The 20,778-nt window shown below is 37.5% G+C and overlaps 1 protein-coding gene across 2 annotated transcripts in view; it reads right to left on the reverse strand.

Moving 5' to 3' along the window:
• Nucleotides 1–9,561: 9,561 nt before the first annotated feature.
• NAA16 (N-alpha-acetyltransferase 16, NatA auxiliary subunit) overlaps nt 9,562–20,778 on the reverse strand; it is a 63,757-nt gene continuing 52,540 nt past the window's right edge. Inside the window, exons 13-20 of one of the 2 annotated variants that reach the window (XM_082770126.1) lie at nt 19,989–20,117; nt 19,228–19,441; nt 17,277–17,479; nt 16,449–16,557; nt 15,813–15,911; nt 14,630–14,773; nt 11,950–12,047; nt 9,562–11,692 (exon numbers count right to left, since the gene is read on the reverse strand). In XM_082770126.1, the coding sequence (XP_082626252.1) occupies nt 11,492–11,692; nt 11,950–12,047; nt 14,630–14,773; nt 15,813–15,911; nt 16,449–16,557; nt 17,277–17,479; nt 19,228–19,441; nt 19,989–20,117 (1,197 nt within the window). In that variant the 3' untranslated portion in view covers nt 9,562–11,491. The remainder of the gene's footprint in view (nt 11,693–11,949; nt 12,048–14,629; nt 14,774–15,812; nt 15,912–16,448; nt 16,558–17,276; nt 17,480–19,227; nt 19,442–19,988; nt 20,118–20,778) is intronic. The other variant, XM_082770127.1, reaches the window with a different exon arrangement.

The following is a 20,778-nucleotide window of genomic DNA, read 5'->3' on the forward strand; positions in this document are numbered from 1 at the left end:
TAGGCAGCAGTCCAAGGTGTATTTAAAGTGAATTTCTTCTTGACCGTTCGACGGAGTGTCTCCAGATCCTCCTCAGCTGGTGGTGCAGTGTTGACGGTGGTTTCCTATTGCATTTTTAACCTGACAAACTTGCGGGCCACACAGCTATTTAAACCAATAAACCCATTCTGCAAATATTCTTCATGGAAAGACTTTTAAAACATTGGCAGGTACTCTGGTGCTGCCAGGCTGCAAGGCTTACAAGGCACTACTCCTCTAAGTGAAATATGGACTGATTTGGGACACGAAACCTTGTCTTGCTGTGCAGAAGAGCATCCTAGGACTGATTTACACAGGCATGGGTGCTGCAGCTTCAGTAATCTCATGGTTTTCAAACAATAGCCCCGCGATACCTACACGCCCATGGATAACTTCTGAGGCATTCATGTAAGACAGGAAAGAAAGAGACAAATTTACTGCAAGTAGGATAAAATTCACAGGACATATGCAGCTCCACTGGTAACTGGAGCTGTAGAAAGGGGAGATTTGCAAGTCAGGAATGGTTGAAGACTTCTGGTCTAATCAATCATTTCCTTTCACCACCTCAAAGATCAGGAGTACCCCCAAAATATTGATCCTGTTGAATAAGTGCCACGTGTTCACAATTAAAAGCAGATGTTTTATGAAATTTCATCCTGCATTCTCACTGGTACTGGTCTTAGACAAAAGCTAGAGTGTCAGATCCCTGCCCATGGAAGCAATCTGTAGCTTTTAACATGTAATATCCAGGAGTCTTCAAATATGTTTTAGCCTGTTGAAATAACAGTTCTTCAAAAAAGAAATATTACTAAGTGGTTAAAGTAGATACTGTGTTTAAAACCCAGGAAAGACAAACAGAAGCCCATCAGTGCCAACACTGTAGCTGAAGGAAAGGTAGGGAACCCAAAATTAGGCAGTTGTGGAGGAGAAAGATGTAAACTGTCACAGGACAAGAAGCTTAGTTGCCAGCCAGACCAGTACTTGGGGAAACCAAACTCCTTGGGCCACACAGAAGGAATAGACCCGAGCATCATCGGTACAACTTGTCCCCAAGCTCCATGCATCACAGCCCTGCCCATGGGGTGCTCTTTTGTAGGGTGAGCCAGCAGTTAACACACCAGTCTATTTTATCCTTCACGCTGCAACTGGAATTGCCTGTTATAGCAAATTGCTAAACTTGTTCCATAATGAGGACATCTGCCTAATTAAAACTTGGCTGAGACCATCCATGCATTTTTACATAGGCTGCCTAACTGCCATCAGACACACGACAATCTACATGTGCCACCAGTCTGCGACCTGTAGCTCAATCGACGACATCAGAAGAAAGTGTGTGTGACTCACAGCAATATAAATGATTTCGAGAAACTGGAAAAAAAAAAATCCTCTTCCCCCAACCTTTTTTGTAGGCTTTATACCTGAACCTGGACCACAAACTGACACAACTCCTTACCTTTTTCTCTCTCACTCAGATTAATGCACAGTGGATGCAAACTCATGGACCACCTCACTGACACCTATGACCTTGGCCAAAGCTGCTAAACACTGACAAAACCTAAACTTACTTTGTCTGACCCATCATGCTTCTAAACTTTCTGCTTGTGAAATTAGCCTCCTAAATAGGAACACAATGTAACCAGTTTTCTCTCTCTCTGCCTTTCAGGAACCTGAGACAGTAGCTCGAGGAGTTTTGAGTAGACATATTTAAATAAATTATTTACTCTGAAACACATTTATGGCAGTTTAAGTGTCACCATTTAAGCAGTCACTATTGTTCCTGTTGGGTTAAAAGTCACCGAGACCGATTGGTGTGATTGCAACCGATATTGAAATCACTGGAAGCAAAGAGTTCAGTGTAAGCTTCTGTCTGCAGCAAAATATGCAAAACTGCTCAAGAATTTGAAAGTTCTGGGTCAAGGGACTTTGGCCGAGTGTTGCATGGGAAAGGGAGAAGAGTTCAGGTAAGGACAGGGATGGCAGTGAGTAAACAGTGAGTATAAAGAGATAAGAAAGCTTCATAGCTTGACCAGATTCAGTTTGTTGCCTTTCTGAGAGAAGATGAAAGGAATAATGAAATGTATTATTTTTATCAATCCCTCTTGGAGCAATAGTAATTTTGATGTAGATCTGTTATTGCCTTCAATGGCCTTCTTGTGATTTCAGCTTCTAAACATTTTTCTTGTGTATGAAATTTCTCTTTCAGAGGAAACTGAACCAGAAGACTGGCCCAAATGTACTCCAACTCTACAGGAAACATACAGGTCCCAACCAAAAGCTTGGACCTGGAAACTGGGAGATGTTTTTCATTTGTTTAATTCTTCTGTGCTCAGGAAAGTAATCTCTGCATGTTTGTATTACAGAGCTTTGGAGGTTCCTAGCACCACCTCTATTTCTTCTTCAGATTGATGTAACTTAAAATAGATTTTATCTTGCTTGGGTCAAAAGAGGCAACTGGTGACAACCTAATTCCTGGTTATATTTGCAGAAACACTTCCAATATTAAGCTGCATGGCAAGTCTTTTTCTTCTTTTCCTCAGCAGTTGCCAGTTTAAAAAAAAAAAAAAGCAATATCCTGCAAACAGACCACAAAGTATCTAGACAGTAGATAATGGTGGCAGTGGAGAGATATACAAAATAGATAGCTTCAGATAGCACAAACCAAACTAAACTGCTTGTAAGCTGTGCTAGTGTTGCTGAATCTTGATGCAGGGGGATGGATGCTGTCTGGTAGATTTTTCCCTGCCAGTTCAAAGGAGCAACCACTGACCAAACTGAGAAAGGTGGTCAAAAAGCCAAGAAAACAACTAGAAGTGAAGAAATTAATGATCACCAGAGGTCTTTTCCAATCTAAACCTTTCTGTGATTTTATGAATCACCTCCCTTTGACTCTCCCTATTCTCAGAAAAGCAAGGCTGTGTGTGTGTCCTCTGCATGGGCAGATTGCACACAAAATTGTTCACAAGACCGAGTGGAACAAAGAAGTTTGTGTAAATTAATGCACTAGGCCATGAACTGGATGGAGATGCTGAGTCCTTTACCTTTCTGCCAGTTTTGCTTCGAAACCTTTCATGACTATCACTCCATCAAGACATTTGTACCATTTCAAATATGAATTTCAAATACGAATGTCTTGTTTTCCTTGTGGTTTTGCTCTGAATTGTTGAGAAATTGAGGAGTTCGGATTGCTGAATGCTGTGCTACTTCAAAAAAAAAAAAAAAGGCTTTGTCTAGAGAAGAAGGAATGTTGACTCAACAGCAGATAGTTACATGCTAGAATCAAAACAGAATTCAAGCTTTAAGTCTTGTTTTGTATTGCGTGAAAAATATCTAACAGACAAACAACTTTGGAAAAAAAATTCTAAGTCTTGTGAACTGAAACATATAAGGGAGCTCATATAAGACATCTCTCCTAATTCATCTCCTCCATAAGTAAAACAAAAGGCAGTGAAATTTTCAGGCAGATGTGTTTTGCACCAATGTTATTTGCACTGACCAAAAATTATGCATTTTGTACCTTTCCTGTTGGGGTATTTCGCACAGCCACATTCATGTAGCGTGTTTGGCTCATTCATTTCATACTTCACATCCAACAGTCTGGGGACCATGTGCTTCTAGAGCTTTAAACCTGCCCAAGAAACAAAGATCATGGATTGAATTGATTAATAAATTAATGAAATTACTTGTGGTCAAATGCCTGGCCCAAAAGATACTAGCCATATATAAAGAAAGAAACATGTTCCTTACCTAATAGGAATTCTTCTTAGATTTCACTAGGGGCAATGAATATCCTCTGGGTGCTTAGTTGGTTTTATGTTTTGTTTTGTTTTTTACATTTACATGGGTTTCTATTTTGTCTATCTTACTTGCCCTTGTGTAACTAGACAACTAGCTTTGTCTTTTCCATGGTTCAGGAGCATCTTTCTCTTGTATTGAACCAAACTCAAGGTAACTCAGACCAGCACAGTCATAAGAACTGGGGAAATCAGGAACAACAGGGGATGTAGACTGTTGTTCCCATCTATCCTACTGAAGCCGGCTGAGAAAAATCAAGTTTTACCCCCCTTCCATGCTCTGCTGGCCTTAAGGCAGTGGGAGGTGGGAGGAGAAGCCAAGACCACTTGTTTGCTGAAGGCATGTGGCTGCGTATGTTAGAACAGAAGCGCGGCTCTTCATTTATTTGTCTTGCTGTAGTGTCAATCATGGGCCGGGACCCCATTGAGTCAGTCGCCATACAAATGCGGGACAAAAGCAGTAATCCTGGCGCTTTGGTTAGCCAGTAAATCACCCCCCTTTAAGGGATAGGGATTTGCATATTTATGGTTGGGAAATAACCATGCTTTAGTACATTGGAGCCTCTCTTGTTAGGAGTGCACAGGGGGTTGTGTAGGCGGGAATAAAAGGATCGGTGTTACAGGCAGTGACCACTACCACATCCAGCTCTTTCCCCTGAGACAACCGCATTCAGTTTAAGAATAATTCTTAAAAGCCTTGGGTTCTTTCCATTTTTCTCAGCCTCAAATAATTTTTCTGACAAGCTATAGCAGCATCCTGTCTTCCTCACAAACGAAAGTTAAGTAAACCGTGTTCTAATTCTCTCAGCCGGGGGGATGATCTGTGACAGCAACTTCTTCCATATGCTCGTTTTCTATTTTCAACTTTTATTTCATAAATAACAGGCTTTCAAAACTGCCTAGTCCGTGCTGCCCAGCACCCATTTATTAGTTTTATTTCTACAGCGGAGGATTTGCATCACGACTCAAGTCGGAGCATTCACAAAAAAAGGACGCCAAGAAATAACAGAAATAAAATACCACTGCAAAACACAGGCTTTGCTGCTGAAGACACATAAAAACGCAACTCTGTGCATCCAGGTTTATCCTGCTATGTTACTGAAAACTGTGTGCCTTGGATGCATTACATTACTTAGGCTGTGAGTCTTCCTTAAAGCACACGCCCAAGAGCACATCAAACTCGAGTACATAGTACCATTTCCATAGCGTTGTATTTGGCTTACTACTTGACACGGACATGAATTTCTCATTGTGTAGAGCATGTATAACCCACACCACATACAAAGAGACAACAGAGGGAAAGAGAAGGAGAAAAAAGGTAGCCAGATCTCCTCAGCCAACTTGTGTCTTGGTGGGTCATGGCCAGTAAGGCCACCAGGCACTGCGGTCCTCATTCCTCAGGAAGACCAGGGTTGTCCATCAGTAAGACCCATGCATGGCCACAGCCAGGGCTCTGTCTGAATGATCCCAGAAGGAGCATGGTTTCCTCCAGAAAAGCACACTTTATGTTTGGAGGTGAGGGAGAGGAATTTGTACCTTCCCTGAATGGAAGAAGAAGAAAACACTCATATCCTGGTTCACCTCTGTGTGGGCTGCTCCTCAAATATTTGATTAGACAGCACCATCTTTCCACTGTCTATCTACACGTTCCTGCTAGACAACCAGCCCACATTTGCTGGATTAGGTCCCTGACAAGCTGTTGATTCGGCTCCATTCACAGAAGTGAACAGCAAGTGCCAGAGCCTAAAGTGGGGAGAGAGACTGGGGGAAGAGCACAGCAGAGGGAAGACGAAATGCTGCTCCCCTTTTAGCAAGGAAGTGTCAGAGAGGCTCAAGAAGCCCTGTGGATCTGCATCTTCCAGCACATCAGAGGTGTGAGGTATACTCTGAGCTCGTTTGAACTATAATCCCACGTGGATTAGCTAAAATTTAATTGAATATTTCCAGCAACAGTTAGCATGCTCCTTTGGTCCTTCTGTGGACCCTTTTCTGTCTTTTGCACTACAATTTACAGAGCCAGGTCTCGTGCAGTTCTGTTTGCTTGTGATTACGGATGGGTTTTATGGCAGTTTATTACTTGTGGTGTAAACCCTTGAAGTAGGACGCTCTGTTCTCCTGTGGGGAGAAGAGGAAGGCAGCGCCTGCTCTGATCCCACTTCCTGGCCTGCATTGAGCTGGGCCATTTATTGTATGCCATCCGTCCTGGAAATGCCATGTGTTTCCTCCTGCTGCCTCACTGCATACCTAAAGCACTTCTGTGAACCTCTCAAAACACCAACCTCCTCTTAAACTTGAACGGAGTGCTCTCAAAGGCTTTGTCTAGACTTGAGATATACAGTCTGAGGGGTGAACAGACAACGTATCTAGTCCGTGATAAATTAATTAGAGCAAACATTAATCTGCCTCTCCTCAGAGGCGTGAGGGGAGTGAGACAGGAACTTGGTTGACTGATGCTTTCAGCATATGAAAATCCCCCAAAAGGTGATTCTGGCCATCTGGGGGCTCAAACATCATTTCCCTGTCTCTGTTCTCATCCAACCCTGTTCTCGACTTCAAAACTCCACATCAATGCCCAGAGACACCTTTGCTATACAAATATGAGTCCGATTCAGTCATTAAAGTACACACAAAGCACCAACAGCCTCTCCGGCACCTCAAAGAATAAAAGACAATAGGCATTTTCCTGTGTTGTCCTACTACAATATCAGGAAACACCTGAAAATAAACAGCTGGCTCTAGCCTTTCATTACGGTATTTTGGGTGTCAGACTTCCCTCTAGTGGAAAATCCATGTAGTGGCCACTTTTTATTAAAACTTAACCGTTCAGACACGAAAAACAAATGTCAAAGGTACATATAACGATGCTGGTGAAATAATACATGTTTCATTTTCAGTTATTATTTACATTTAGACCAAATTAATTGTCACTATTTAAAAACAAAAACACTGTCCTGGCCAATTCTGGACTAACTACTGTTACCTGCATGACAAGAAGATACAGATTTTTTTATTAGGGCCTGGGTTTTTGGAACAGGTTTACGTCCTCTGATGAAGTTTGTCAGCTTTGGGGTACGTCTCTTTGCCTGTGTGTGGGAATGAGAAGGAAAGAGGCAGGTACAGGGGCGAGACGGCAGTACTGCTGCAGGTCCCTGCATGAGCCTGGATGTGGCTCAGTCAGTCCTCAGGACATTTATGTTGTTCGACAGAGGGAGTTGGTTTGTGCCGGGGTAAGCGGCAGGGATTTACGAAAGAAGTTCACAGTGAAGCAGCTGAAAACAACAGATTTTCAAAAATTCACAGAACGAGAGAAGTACATAAACTTTTACTGTAATTTAGAGCAATCAAAATTAACCCATCAGTAATTTCATATAAGAGGCTATGTAAGATGCTTTGAAGATTTTGTAAAGGTCAGTAATGAGAAAGCGAAGCCCAGCTAACCTATATATACAGCTAGGCTTCATTTATATATATATATTTGCATATATATATATATATTTAGGTATTTATATACCTAAACAATACAGCAGAAAACTTAATCATCATGTAACGTAATCAAAACATATGAGAGCAAAGGGGATAGCAGCAAGCAGACCTAACCCCAGTTCAAGTCTCAGCCATGCCCATGCCTCCTTGCTGGTTAATTACTCTAGGTACAGTCTTTGTACGTCTTCAGAAATCCTGCTGCTAACACCATTTTTTCAGCTCCTCCAAGAAGACCAAATAGGTCTCTGGACTAAGATTCCCAGCACTGTAGGAAACTTTGTGCCAGTGAAGGAGGTACAGTATTTTTGACACCCAGCTAGCCAGCACTGATAAAAAAAAAAAAAAAAAAAAAAAGGAGCAGTAGCAGCTCATGGTTCAATGTGCTGCAGTGAAGCCCGAGAAGATGCCTGTGTGCTCCCCAGTGACACGCTCCCAGTGCAATTGGAGAAGAGCTGGCTGGTCCCCAGGGCTCGTTCTCCCACTGCTTCCCCCTGTGCTCGTTCCAGTGATCATCCCGCCCTTTGGGAAGCTCATTTGTCTCATTAACCACCAGAAACTGAACCAACCAAAACCAAATAGAAATGTATTTTTTTTTTCTAGTTCAGCAAGCTGAATTACTAAACCCTCACTAAACAACCCTGAACTAATGCTGCACAGCCTGCCCAGATAAGCAAGGTCCTGCATTCTGCAGCCAGCCTTGCCCTATACTTTCACTGCATTTGCATGTTTTCCTTCTGTCTGGACAGCAAATCCCATCTTTAGGTAGATTTTTTTTTAGATTTTTTTTTTGTTTTTTTGTTTTTAACAACTCTGCCAGACATTTCAAACTTGAATCAGGAATGAGTTTCAAAGACCTTAATATAACAACATTTGTAGATAATCAGTACTTCGTTCGCTGCCCACACTATTCAATTTTCCTTACTAAGGAGCATCAAACGTACAACATGTAAGCTTTGATCAAGAAAAACTCAACCAGTCCTTACCACAAAGAACATCTCCAATTAAAACACACAATATATAAATAGCTTAGTTTACACAGGACCGCCTATGGACAGCCACAGTGTCTTCAAGCTACTTTGCTCTTTATATGCATTAATTGATGCCAGGCCAGAGATGCAGAAGAAAGCTGTAGCATAATACAGGTCAAGGGGAAAGCCTATGTGCTGTTTGACACTCCTTCCACCTTTCTGTTTGTCACAGGAACAGGTGGTGCTGAAAGTAAGAAATATCCTATGTCTCAGCCCTTGGTATTCTCTTGACTTGCCTCATTTTAGGACAAACAGTGTCAGATCTGATAAGATCAGATATAGGGTGAGATTCCTCTGGGATAAAGGAGATCTGAGACTGTTCAGCTCACAACTTACCTCTGCAAGCTGGCAGTATTTGGATTGTCCACAAATTCTTGATGCAGCCGCGCAATTATGTTGATGCCAATGGACTCATAAGGAAAGGGAAGCTGCCTCTTGGATGTCACATTTGCAGGTTAGGGATGGGGGGAGTGCAACAAGAATGATTACTACTGACTTTCAAAGTGGATTCAGTGACTTTCGAGATGACAAATGAGGTCAAATGGCAGGGAGGAAAAAAATTGATGAACACATGACAGAATGAAAGAGTTGAGCAAAGAATTGAGCTAGGCCAGCTGAATGTATTTTAAAGTTTATTAAGTTATAACGTGAAGCACTGACTTGACATGTAGACACTATTAACATTTATATATTACAGCACATTTCCTCTTGTAAGACTTCACAGGCTTGTTAAGCTTGGTGCTTTTTCCAATTCATACCTACTGAAGAGACAGCAAATCTCACAATATTTAAAAGAAAAAACCCTTTTCTTGGCACCTGTTGTTCACCCTTATGTGTATTATTTTTCCCAGACTACCTTACCCTTTCTTTGCAATGGTTTATAGGATTGCCAAACATTCGTTATCCCAAGCAGCTTACACCTGTGATGACAGCCCTGAAGCAAACTCAGCAGCTTACACCCCTACCAGTTTCAAGGGAAAAATAAGCCACACATTGGGTGACAGAAGAATCAATATCTCTTAAAATAGAGTTCTCAGAAGTGCTTCTACAATTCTATAAGTCCAGAAGTCAAAACTATAAATCTACTTCCTCAAATAATAGAATGCTAAAAAGATACCCCAGGTATTTTTGCTCCAGTCTGATTTGAAGCATATAGTTCACCAAATACCAGAGGACTGGTGGAAGTCTTACCATTCCATCTATAGTGCTGCATCCCTCTTCTGAAGATCTGAAATAAATCTCTAGCACCTTAGGTGTCATTGCTGAAAGACATAGAAAGACCGTACCAATTAACTTATTTACCTTATGCAGGCTAATAATACACTTCTAGGGTACAAATGAGCCAAAACAATTCCATTATGGTCAGTTATCTTTCCCTATCTGAGGCATCTCTGAGGAAGCTGTTCATCATCAAACAGCATAGTGAGTACCTGAGATAAAAACATCCTGCCACATTTCTAAGAGTAATATATTACTATAAAGAAACATACCTTAAAAAATAATCACTGTCTTCAGCACATTAACTGCTGCAAGTGAAATGAAAAACCTAATGAATGTGGAATGGACTGCAGTTTGATGTCTATAAACACAAAAATTCCAAACCAAAGGCAAATGTGTACAAAATAATTTATTACAGCATAACATATGTTGGCAATATTTTACAGTGAGTTTTCCATTCAACAATTTTGAATCTAAACAGATGACACACAAAGGAGAATTTTAATTAGAACAGTTTATTTGTCTTAATAAAATCCCCTCTTCATGAATGTATATTTGCCTTAGAGGGGCTAGTTAATATTACTGAAATTATTTACATTGCAGTGAAATAAAAACAAAACCGATCGAATGATTCCATTACAGTTTTCCAGAAAATGGATTTCCTGTACAAGCCACAGTATAGTAATGTTTTGATAGCAGTTCTTATAGAATGTAAAGCTGTCGTATGTAGCCATTTTGTCCAGCATTATGCTTTAAATAGGTATATTAGAGTCAAACTTCCATTTTCATGTGTTGTATATTTAATATTTACTGCACCAGAATACAGAGTAAGAAAAAGGTTCATTGTGATTTGTAGTCTTCCTCTTTGTGCTCCCTTAAATAGTTTTAAAATATAAAACACTCCTCGGATACTATTTGCTTTGCAGCTCCTAAAGCAATAGTATTTAGGCATGAGAAGTACTGGAGTATTGGCCATAAGTCCACAACTAAGACTTTTAATGGAGGTAACACAGTAAACTTAGCAGTGAGTTTAATGATGTAGAGAACAACTATATCCTCCATTCCTGTACCTTACGCATTTGCCCAAATTTGGAGCAGCATTTTTTTTTTTTTTTTTTTTAAATTTAAGTGACAGTAAGTGAACAGAGGGGGAGAGAAACCAGAAGAGAGAAAGAAGAGTAAAATGGACAGACAACAGTATCAGATTCGTTGTATTTTCAGGGAATTGCTTGAGAATACTGGAACATAAAACATTAAACCGACCATAAACTTAAGAAAATGATAGTTATGGAACACAAGGTAGATAGAATACCGTTTTCAAAAAAAAAATAAACCCTTAGTTTTTACACAAACCTAATCTTCAAATTCATCAACACTGGTTCCATAAGACACACACCTTACAAAAACATGCAAACCGCCAATGTTCACTGTGCTTCAAAAGAAATCAAGATGACCAAAGATAAAATAATTAAAAAAAAAAAAAAAAAAAGAAAAAAAAGAAAAACTGTAAAAGATGAAGAGGGCAATTCAAGCAGCACTTCTGTCTTAATCTGCTAAAAATGCTCAAAAGAATTTATTAACAAGATATGATCACATTTATATGCATATGTAATGACACTTATGTGAAAGCAATCTTCAACATCCATAATTTTTTGTGAGGGAGGGCTGATGGATTATTAAAAGACTTAAAACTGTACAAGTATAAACATGAAAAATGGTGATTAAGGATAATGTTTACATAAATATTGGCAGTTTTTGTTGGGAGAAAAAAATAACTAATAGTATAATCCATTTCATTTAACTATCCAAATATTTCATTTTATACCTGTTAAAGATATTAAAATACAACCTGGAAAAGTAACCCTGATCCACATCCAGCCAGCATGTAACGACAGTCAGAGTTTTGTGTGTGTGTAGGTAGCTAGACACACACGTGGGCTTGCACACGCTACTTCATATTTCATTAGACAGTAAATCATGGTTAATGGCTGTATGATTCACAGATGCAATGCTGCTATCGTCCTCATTTGTGGCAGGCATAAAGGCAGATGTAAAAGGAAACAGTTTATGACATGCTGCTTGATATTCTTCACATTGAGTGTGGCAGCTTCCGAAACTGCCATCAAGCAGTGCCTCGAAAACCTTTGTTAACGTCTACAGAAAGAAAATTAACAGTTAGTAAGTGGGATTTACAGTTGTTTTATTACTAAAAGGGTGTGCTGTTAAACAATACTAATCTGAACAAACAGGTGCTCTGTTGGTATTCAGATATAATTACTTCAAAACAAGTTTAAAAACAACATTCTTTTTAATGTTTATCATGGAATATAAAACTGTGTGATAACATACATGATAACTATACATTATTTAAGACCCCATATATTTTTGTCTCTAAATACTGTATCTTTTACCTTCACATTTTTGTCTCTCATATTTTTGTCCAACCTGGTAGCCACAGCAATAGCTTTTTCTTGTCTTGATTTGTCCAGGAAATACATCATTTTTGCACCTTAGCACAAGGAAAAAAAACACACATTTAGGTAATATCATTCCTAAATGCAATACTGCATAGGCAGACATACGGGATCCAAAACATTTAATGCGAATTAGGGCTTAATTTTAAATCATATTTTCCTTCATTATAAATAACTAAAAACCAATGAAACTAAAGCTATTTTGAAGTTCATTAGGAACACGGGGACTGAGTAACATGGATTGCTTCTCCAAAAATGAAATGCATTAATGATCATGACTAAGCTCTTCAAATCAGCAGGCTAAATGAAATCCATACTATAAACATAACAGTGAGTAAGAGATGTTTCCTCAGAGATACTCTGATTAATACTTCTTGAAAAAGTACTGGAGATAAATGAATTAACAGACTAATCCAGTTACCAAACAATTTTGGAACACATTCTAGAAGAACGCCATAAAACTCTGCTTGTATGGCAGAGAGCAATCCAAAGCAGAGCTACTTCACTCTGTACATGATTAAAAATTGTATGCACTTTGTACATGACAAAGTACATGTTTAGTACTTTGCTTGGGCTAGATAACCTTGGTGAGAAGATGTTGTATTAATGTAACCATGCAGTTTATTGGACCACAAACATTTTAACAAAACTGGTCTGGGCATCTCTGCAAGATACCATGTTGCTCTGTATCGGCATAATATAAACTCTTCGTTTGATGAAAATGTGGGCAGTAAACGGACTTTTCTTTTTCAAAATGCAGAGTACAGACACATCTCACATCTAATCTACTACAAGGAACAGAAGTCTTAAGAAATCACTTCAATAGAAAAGTTGAAAACCCACATTCTAAATGTATCGCCTCTTCTTGTTCAACTTATTTCCCAATCATTAAATTTGCTTTCCTAATTAAAAGAAGTTCCATAGCTCTTAACAGCTTTCTGTACCCAAAATGGTTCAGAAAACAAATTACCAGACCATATATTTGGGTTTGAGTTATCACTGTCAAGAAACATTAAATTTAACCTGGTTACATTTGTTTCAAGTCAGGGAGTTTATGGTTTAGAAGTTGAAAAGTGTTTAAAATTCTGCCTATGATATTATTACTAGAAACTATTTTAGCTAAGAAAACTCATTTGGAAACTCAGACTTTGGAACTTTGTGTTTTCAAACTTGGATTAGAGATGCCAGTTAAATAAGTTTTAAGTTATGCACCAGATGAATCAACCATTTTAAACTTGTGTCAACATAAACAGAAGACTGACACATAGACAAAGTCCTAAAACTACAAAGGATTTTATTTCCTTCCAGAGCTCACTTTTAATCCTCGTCCCAATTTTGTTGCTGCCTGTAAACTGATGCACTGTTGAATCACAGTGATCAATGGACTCTAAGGATATAAAGGGGCTTTTACACACTTGAGTCCCTCACCTCTGCTGAATATCTATCGATTTCACCTTCAAAGGGGTCCCTGACACCTCTCTAAGATGGGTGCCACCACCAATGATCGAGCTTGCTTTCTTCTCAAAGACACTACAGACATGAAGTGTCTGGGTGTTATAGTCTCGGCTTGTACGATTGTTAGGACAAAGTGACCGTATTATTCCCATAATAATGGAGAACAAGAAAGCAGAACCTGGAAAATACCCAGATAGATGCCTAACAAGGTAACAAGAGCACAAGAACACATCTGTAAGAACCTGTAGCAAACACCTGCTGAAAAACTGCAACTTGATTTCCCAAATCTTGAACTTCCTCACAGGAAAGGGTGCAAGTATTTCTTTCAAGTCACTGTCCTGAAACAGAGCTCTTTTAATGGACTCCAGGTTTGGGGTAACTTGCCTAACCTTCCTTTAAGCAAGACGACCCATCCTCTGGAGCTAACATTCTCTAGGGATTCCTGACAGAGCCTGGGTAATTTTTACAGTGAGATTTTTACTAAGTGAGATCAGTACTGTTCTAAGCACTTTAAGCGCCTGATTGATTTTTATTCCACAACTTTCTGGACTCAGGAGAAGTGAAAAATTTCAATTTCAACTTCCTTCCACTTAGCTCCAGCAGTTACTCATACTTTTTCTATGCAAATAGTATGAAAGTGACATATGTGCACATTTTCATTGTTGCCTACAGAGCAGAAAAACAAAAGGAACAAGGTTGTCATCATATTTTCTTCACGCTGTTGCTACTTGACAAAGCTGTGAGAATGTGTGAGATACATCCCAATTAATTAGAAACCAGAGGGGGAAAAACATTGTTTCTAATATATAGGATTGATTATTATTACATGAGATAAACATTGCTGTTTTATATTTTCTAATTATTTCAACACTAGAAGCTGAAACAGGAGGGATGACAGTGCTTCCACACTTGAATACCTATGGTGGTTTGGTAGCTTAATTACACTTTCTAGAGGTAAGGAGCAGGTTCATCATGCATCTTATGAAGTGAATGACTTGATGGTTTTTTTGTTTGTTTAAAACGGTCAAAGAAGGCAGAGGAAAAAAGGAAACATACAGTAAGCTCCTGGTTCATTCCAATTTATGGTTAACGCAGAAAAATGTTCTTGATTTGAATCACTGAAGTCAACTCATTTTCGAAAACATTAAGAAGTTAAACAAACCTGACAGCTGGTGCTGAATGGAGGTAGCATTGTGTTTGAGAAACTCTTCATTAAAACTTTCCAAATTTTTATTAACAAAGATTTTCTGCATTTCTTGAGTTAGGACCTTGCTCACAATTTCTGGGAGGTTACTATGGTCAGATACTGGAAAGAGAAAGGGTAAGAGAGATATGGAAAAAAAAAAAAAAAACAAACAACTTTCAAATAACTGCAGAAAACAATGTGAAAACGCAAACATCACTGTTTAAATCCGTTTGCTTTTTTTTTCTTTGCAAATTTGTACACAAACAAATTCTAGTTCAACAGTATTACAAGTAAGCACAAGCTTTAGTATTCACAAAACAAATCTGTCAGATTCTGATTATAATTTTGAAAAGTGTTCATTTTGCAAACATACACATTGACTAGTAGCGTATGCTTTCTACAGTTATTTTAGTTTAAATCACTTAATTGGGAATGAAGCCAACAAGAAATACGCAATCAATACACTGTCATATGCATAATTTCTGCTATCAGCCTAAGAAATTTAAGACTGTATATTTCAGCTGAAAAACAGATTCATATGACAAAATAAAGCACCGGACTTGGTAGTACATCTTCAGAGCAAACAGGATATACATTTAGGTAATTATCAGCTCTAGTGTCTTTGTTTACTTTCTACTCTTTGTAGCTTTTTTTAACATGCCATTTTTTAACAGACTTTTAAGTCAACTTAATTGCACTTAAAATGCAGAAACATTTACTCAATTTCATTTTCAGCTCTATAAAAACATTATAGATACGTTTCTAGATGAATCATTCATATGGGCTCTCTGCCATGTCTACTTGCTGCTGCCTAATACAATAATGCTGCCTAACACTCATAATGCGTATTTGGCTTTGGTCAGAATATTTCTCCCCTATTTGCCATTTGTTTTCTTAAAACAGAGAGTGACTTGCAGGGTCCACCTAGTGGATTAATGGGGGAAAGAGTACATAATACATACATGCTGCCTTACATAGCACAGTCTGTGCTTTCCTAGGTGTTACCTAAAAAAAAAAAAACAAACTGCTTTTTTTTTTTTTTGTCTTTGTTAAATTTTGTGTTTCAGGAGTATATTTATACATTATAAAAACAAGTTTTTGTCCACATTACTTCCTGTATCCTTATACATGCATACGTACGTACTTCCTACACACATACCAGCTTTAGAGAATTTAATCAAGCACTCATGTAGCCATGGGTTATTACTGTTGATAGCAAAAGCTCTTTTGACAGACTGTAACATTAACAGAAATTTTCCTGTGGGAAGAGAAAAACAAAAACATTGAGATTAGGAATACAAAAAATTAGAAAGTTCTGCATCAACTACTGTTTTATTTAGCAAATCTAGTACACACATTACAAAATGTACAAAAGTACATTACAAAAGTACAAACATTGAGGCCTACAAAGAATTCAGGAAGATTTACTTTTCATACCCAAATTAGTTAAGAATATAGGAATGTCTATAGCTCAAACTGACAAAACAACATAGATAATTTCACTGTCTGGATTTGCGTTACCCTAGGTAATTATCAATCACACTACAAATATCTTTCTACAGCATTCATTAGCATATGCTAAAGCTTATTCTGCTCTGACCTTTTTTTTTTTTTTTGATGGGTTGCTGAACAAAAATTCTTTGTCCTGTGATTTCTTGGATATCAAGTAAGCTCCTGCTTTAGTCAATTAAAGAAATCGTTATTTCAGACAGTTTTCAACTATAATCAGATAGTATAGGCCACAGTGAAGAATTAAAAGTTTGCAAAGCAAAAATAAAACCAAGCCATACTTTACCTTTTCTAAAGTATATTTCAAATGCTAATAAATGCGTGTCTATGTTATCTCCGATAAGATTCTTAAGTGGTATAAGGAACTTAATGGCTTCTTCTAATGGATTTTCTACCTGTTAAAAAAAAAAGAAAAAACACACAAAAGTTAAAACTTGAAACAAACGTCTGATAAAACCCACCAATAATTGTTATTCATACCATGTAAATTATCAGAGGTCAACAGTGAACTGTAGATAGCTATCCGAATTAAACTGACCTGTAACATTTTTATTTGAACGGTAAGGTTTAAAAGTGTGTTCTCATGATTTCATATTGACAAAGGCAACATCACTGCTAACCGTGGCACTGCTCATGTAGCATAGTCATGCTGTAAGTTAGCATTTAAAAAGTAAATATGAACACTTTAGACAACTTCTGAAGTTACTCTGATAAGGGGAAGTTCTTTGTACTTAGAGAAATACTGTCTCTGTCTTTATATTTTCTGGATAGCAATCATATTTCTGTTAATTTTTCTCTATTCACTGTATGAAGATCAACACAGTACATTGGGCGAGAACCATCTTTCTGTTTAGTATCTATCTTAACGAAAGATGGCCTACCATTGGAACAACCAAAATTTAAATAAATTCAGAATATTAATACAGAACTTCAAATTATTAGAGCAAAAAAAAATATGACTTCTCTTCAGTATAAGTAGAGGTAGACTACAAAAAAAGGTGTCTTTGCATGCAAAAATGGTTTTATATAAACTGATGGATTATTTTAGAAGAACCTCATAATAATCCCGTATTAGGAGATTTTTATGACAATGACATGAATTTAATGTAGAGACCATGCTAACCCTTTCCAGTTTTTCAGGAACTAGTTCTTCCCTGGGTCCACTAGTTTCCTCCTCCTCTTCATCTCGCTTTTTCTTTTGATTCTTTTGTTGTCGCTCTCTTTCTGCATGTTTTCTTTCCTCTTCAAGTTTTGCTTTCTTCTGTGCTCTTCTCTGCTTGCTAAGCATTTTCTTCAATTCTTTGGCTGAGAGATTTTCTATAGATTAAGTAACAGGTAACTTATTTTAACTTTTTAACTAGAAAACCTGTTTGTCTCAAACAACACTGAGGCACTCCATTATGCTCTTCCAACCATGTCGAAGTGATGTACTTTTACAGTAAGTTCCAGAAATACCAGCTCTTGCCAGCACATTATTATCACTATATATAGTGATAAAGTCCATTTTTACCACTGGATTACAGCACGACACTTGTTCTTGCATATTTTCTTTCATAGCTGTTACAGAAACCTCAGCTACTTGAAATATTAAGTACATGAAGTTGTTAAATCCATGTGACAGATTTTGCCTTAGAAAAATGGATTTTCAAGGGCAATACTAAGCCTATGTGTTGACTGCAGCTCAGCTTCTAATACTAAAGACATCCTGACTGATTTATACTCCAACTTAAAACAAGCCTATTATCATTCATTCAAGTGTCTGACCCACGTACTGTCATGATAATACCTCTGATTTTCTGCAAATGCCAAGCTAAATGGATGCAAGCAAAAACGGGTATTGTTTGGGGTTGGGAGATGAAATATTCTAGTATGTATTAATAATACCATCTTATGAGAGTTTATTCTGCTGGCTGTGTTCATATTTGTAGACTACATTAACTTTTAGATAAGCCTAGAAAATTTAACAGTTGTGTGAAAAGCAGAATACAGAAAAAACCATGGTTTTCTACAGAAGTGGGAAGTCTTCAACCTTTCCCATTCACTCCTTTTTTTCTTTCCTGCCTTTTTTTTTTTTCCTTTCCTGCTTTAGCTGGGAATGTACTGTAATCTCTACTTGGTCCACTTCTGTCATGTTTCAGAGAACAGGATTTATGCAAATAATATGTAAAAAAAAGAAAAAGAAGCTTCCGAAGGACTAACACATCCTTTTTGTGACTATCAAAACCTCTTCCAAGGCTCTACAGTCAAAGTTGAGACTGGGAAGCAAGGAAAAACAAATGTTCTTTTTCCCCCCATTCATGCAATGCTGTCTTGCCCTATGCATAAGCTTACTGAATTCATATTCACAGCAGGCAAATGAACTATATGACTTAGTCTTCCTCACTTTAATTTGTTACATATTGCTGTCAAGGTCCTCTGTCACACACCTGTTTTACATTACATACAGGACAAAATAAAAACTGGAGAGAAAAAGGATGCAAGTTGAACTATGCTGTGAAATGTGCCTCCTTCTATATGTGCATCATAAACAAACAGATGGGGGGAAGACCTCATTCACCTCAATAAAAGGTAAAACAGTACTAGCAACATGAAGTGGCATTTTTGGTTTAGCTCAACATTTTTGTTCCATGTCAAGTCTCTCTCCCTTTACAAAAAGCCAGGCATTAATTTCATCCTTTTGTCAACAATCACTGCAGTGCTGACAGTAGCTGTGATTCCACAAAAGAAGAAGCAACTATTCTCTTAAGAAAAAAAACACAACTTGTTTAAATGGATAAATGGGTGAATTCAATTTGATTTTTCCTCTTCTGATTCTGAAATACAGCTCCTCCTCAAGTACTCCAACTATAACTAGGTTCATTCACATCCTGTTTTTAAAATACGATGAGAGCAAAGAACGGAGGGAAAGCTATAGGATGTTACCTATGATCTCTTTTCAGTTACCGATCAAATTATAAACAAAAACAGAATGTATGTTACAAATCATTAATTCTATAGTACGTAGCTTACTTAGCTTAAAAGCTTTTACTTGTCATACACATGAGTCTCCATTATGGTCTAGGTACCTGAATTCACTTCTTGTTCTTTGCTTTCATTGGTAAGAGGATTATCATGAAGCTTCAAGTAGATTTCAATTGCTGATCGAGCAGCCTTGAAGTAGAAGGCATGTTTCCTGAGCACATCTTCTAATCTCAAAAGGTCTACATAGGCACGAAGAGTCATCTTTCTCATGCAGTATGTGTGGAAGTCAAATTGATCATCTGTTATCTCAAAAAAATGCTTCAAGGAGGAAAAAAAGAGAAAGTCTTAGGCATTTCCTTGATTTACCCTTTTAAATAGATGGAGATAATTTATATCTGATATTATTTACAGGTAATATTCAGCAAGTATAAAACTATTCTTCCCATACTGATTGTTCAAGAGTAGCTGTCAGAAGGAAAAACACACCCAGGAAAATCCCATTTTGTTTGTGAAAAACAATAATACTAGTCAAAGGTTTAGGCACTCTTTAAAAGCCAACTGAAATGTGATTGCTTTTATTAAAAACAATTCACCAAAGACATCATAAAGTTAATGTAGAAATAGCTGCAGATAAGAGACATGAAATATTATATTGAATCCTTTTCGCTTCAAATAATAATAGTTTTGCACATAATGGATAACAAAGGTCATCTCTAGCTATTACAATGAATCTTCAAGAATTAACCCATTTAAAAAATTTAGAAGCTTTCTATGCAAAGAAGCTCATGCTGTTTGCATCAGCAAATATCTTTCATTACTGTATGAGAAACATCAGGAGAGAAATTGACTGTTTGTACCTACTTACCCTTTCTACTTCGTGACATTTTTTCAAGGCATCACCATACTTCCCTAGCCTTTGATAAGCTGCAGCACATTCAGTCTGGAACCACATACACTGCATCTCGTTTAGGTTTTCCATAGCAGAAGTCCCTTCCTGAAATAAGTGTCATTATCACTTTTTGCCATTATAGTTTCCCAGCTTTTTTCAAACATGGCTACTAGTTTCATCCTGTCAGTAGGAGACTACTTGGAATGTCATATAAATTGATATAACCTCACAGCAACTAATAGTACTACTTTTAATACCCTAACGCTTCCCAAGATATAAAGGGATAACTTTAAATGATTTTCTAAAAATTATCTGAAAAACATTAGTGTCTCAACATCTTTGAAATTAACTTATGCTTATATACACAGCACCTACAAAATTCCAGCCATATACTTACTGCTTTATCACATAAAAATATTATTATTTTTTTAGAACTAGTTAATCTAAAATAAAAGGAAGTTGGATTCAGATTTCATACTTTTTCAAGAAAAAAAAGAACCACAGGATTTATTTATTTTTTTTTAAACAATTTCAATAATCTAGATCAATATTAAAAAGATAACAGAATTTATAGAGCTTACCCTGCCTTTCAGGGATGGGATTGGCTTTATAAAATTTTCATCTGTAGTACTAGCTTTAAGAAAATGCTTAAGTACTAGTTACACTTATGATGATGCTAAATCATAACATAGTAGCTTGCACATTCCTGTGCAATTAACTCAGATCTCATTACTGACAAATGCAGGTTTTGCAAACAAGTTATCAA

This window comes from Aythya marila, assembly GCF_965140915.1.
Source record: "Aythya marila genome assembly, chromosome: 1".
Taxonomy (NCBI): Eukaryota; Metazoa; Chordata; class Aves; order Anseriformes; family Anatidae; genus Aythya; species Aythya marila.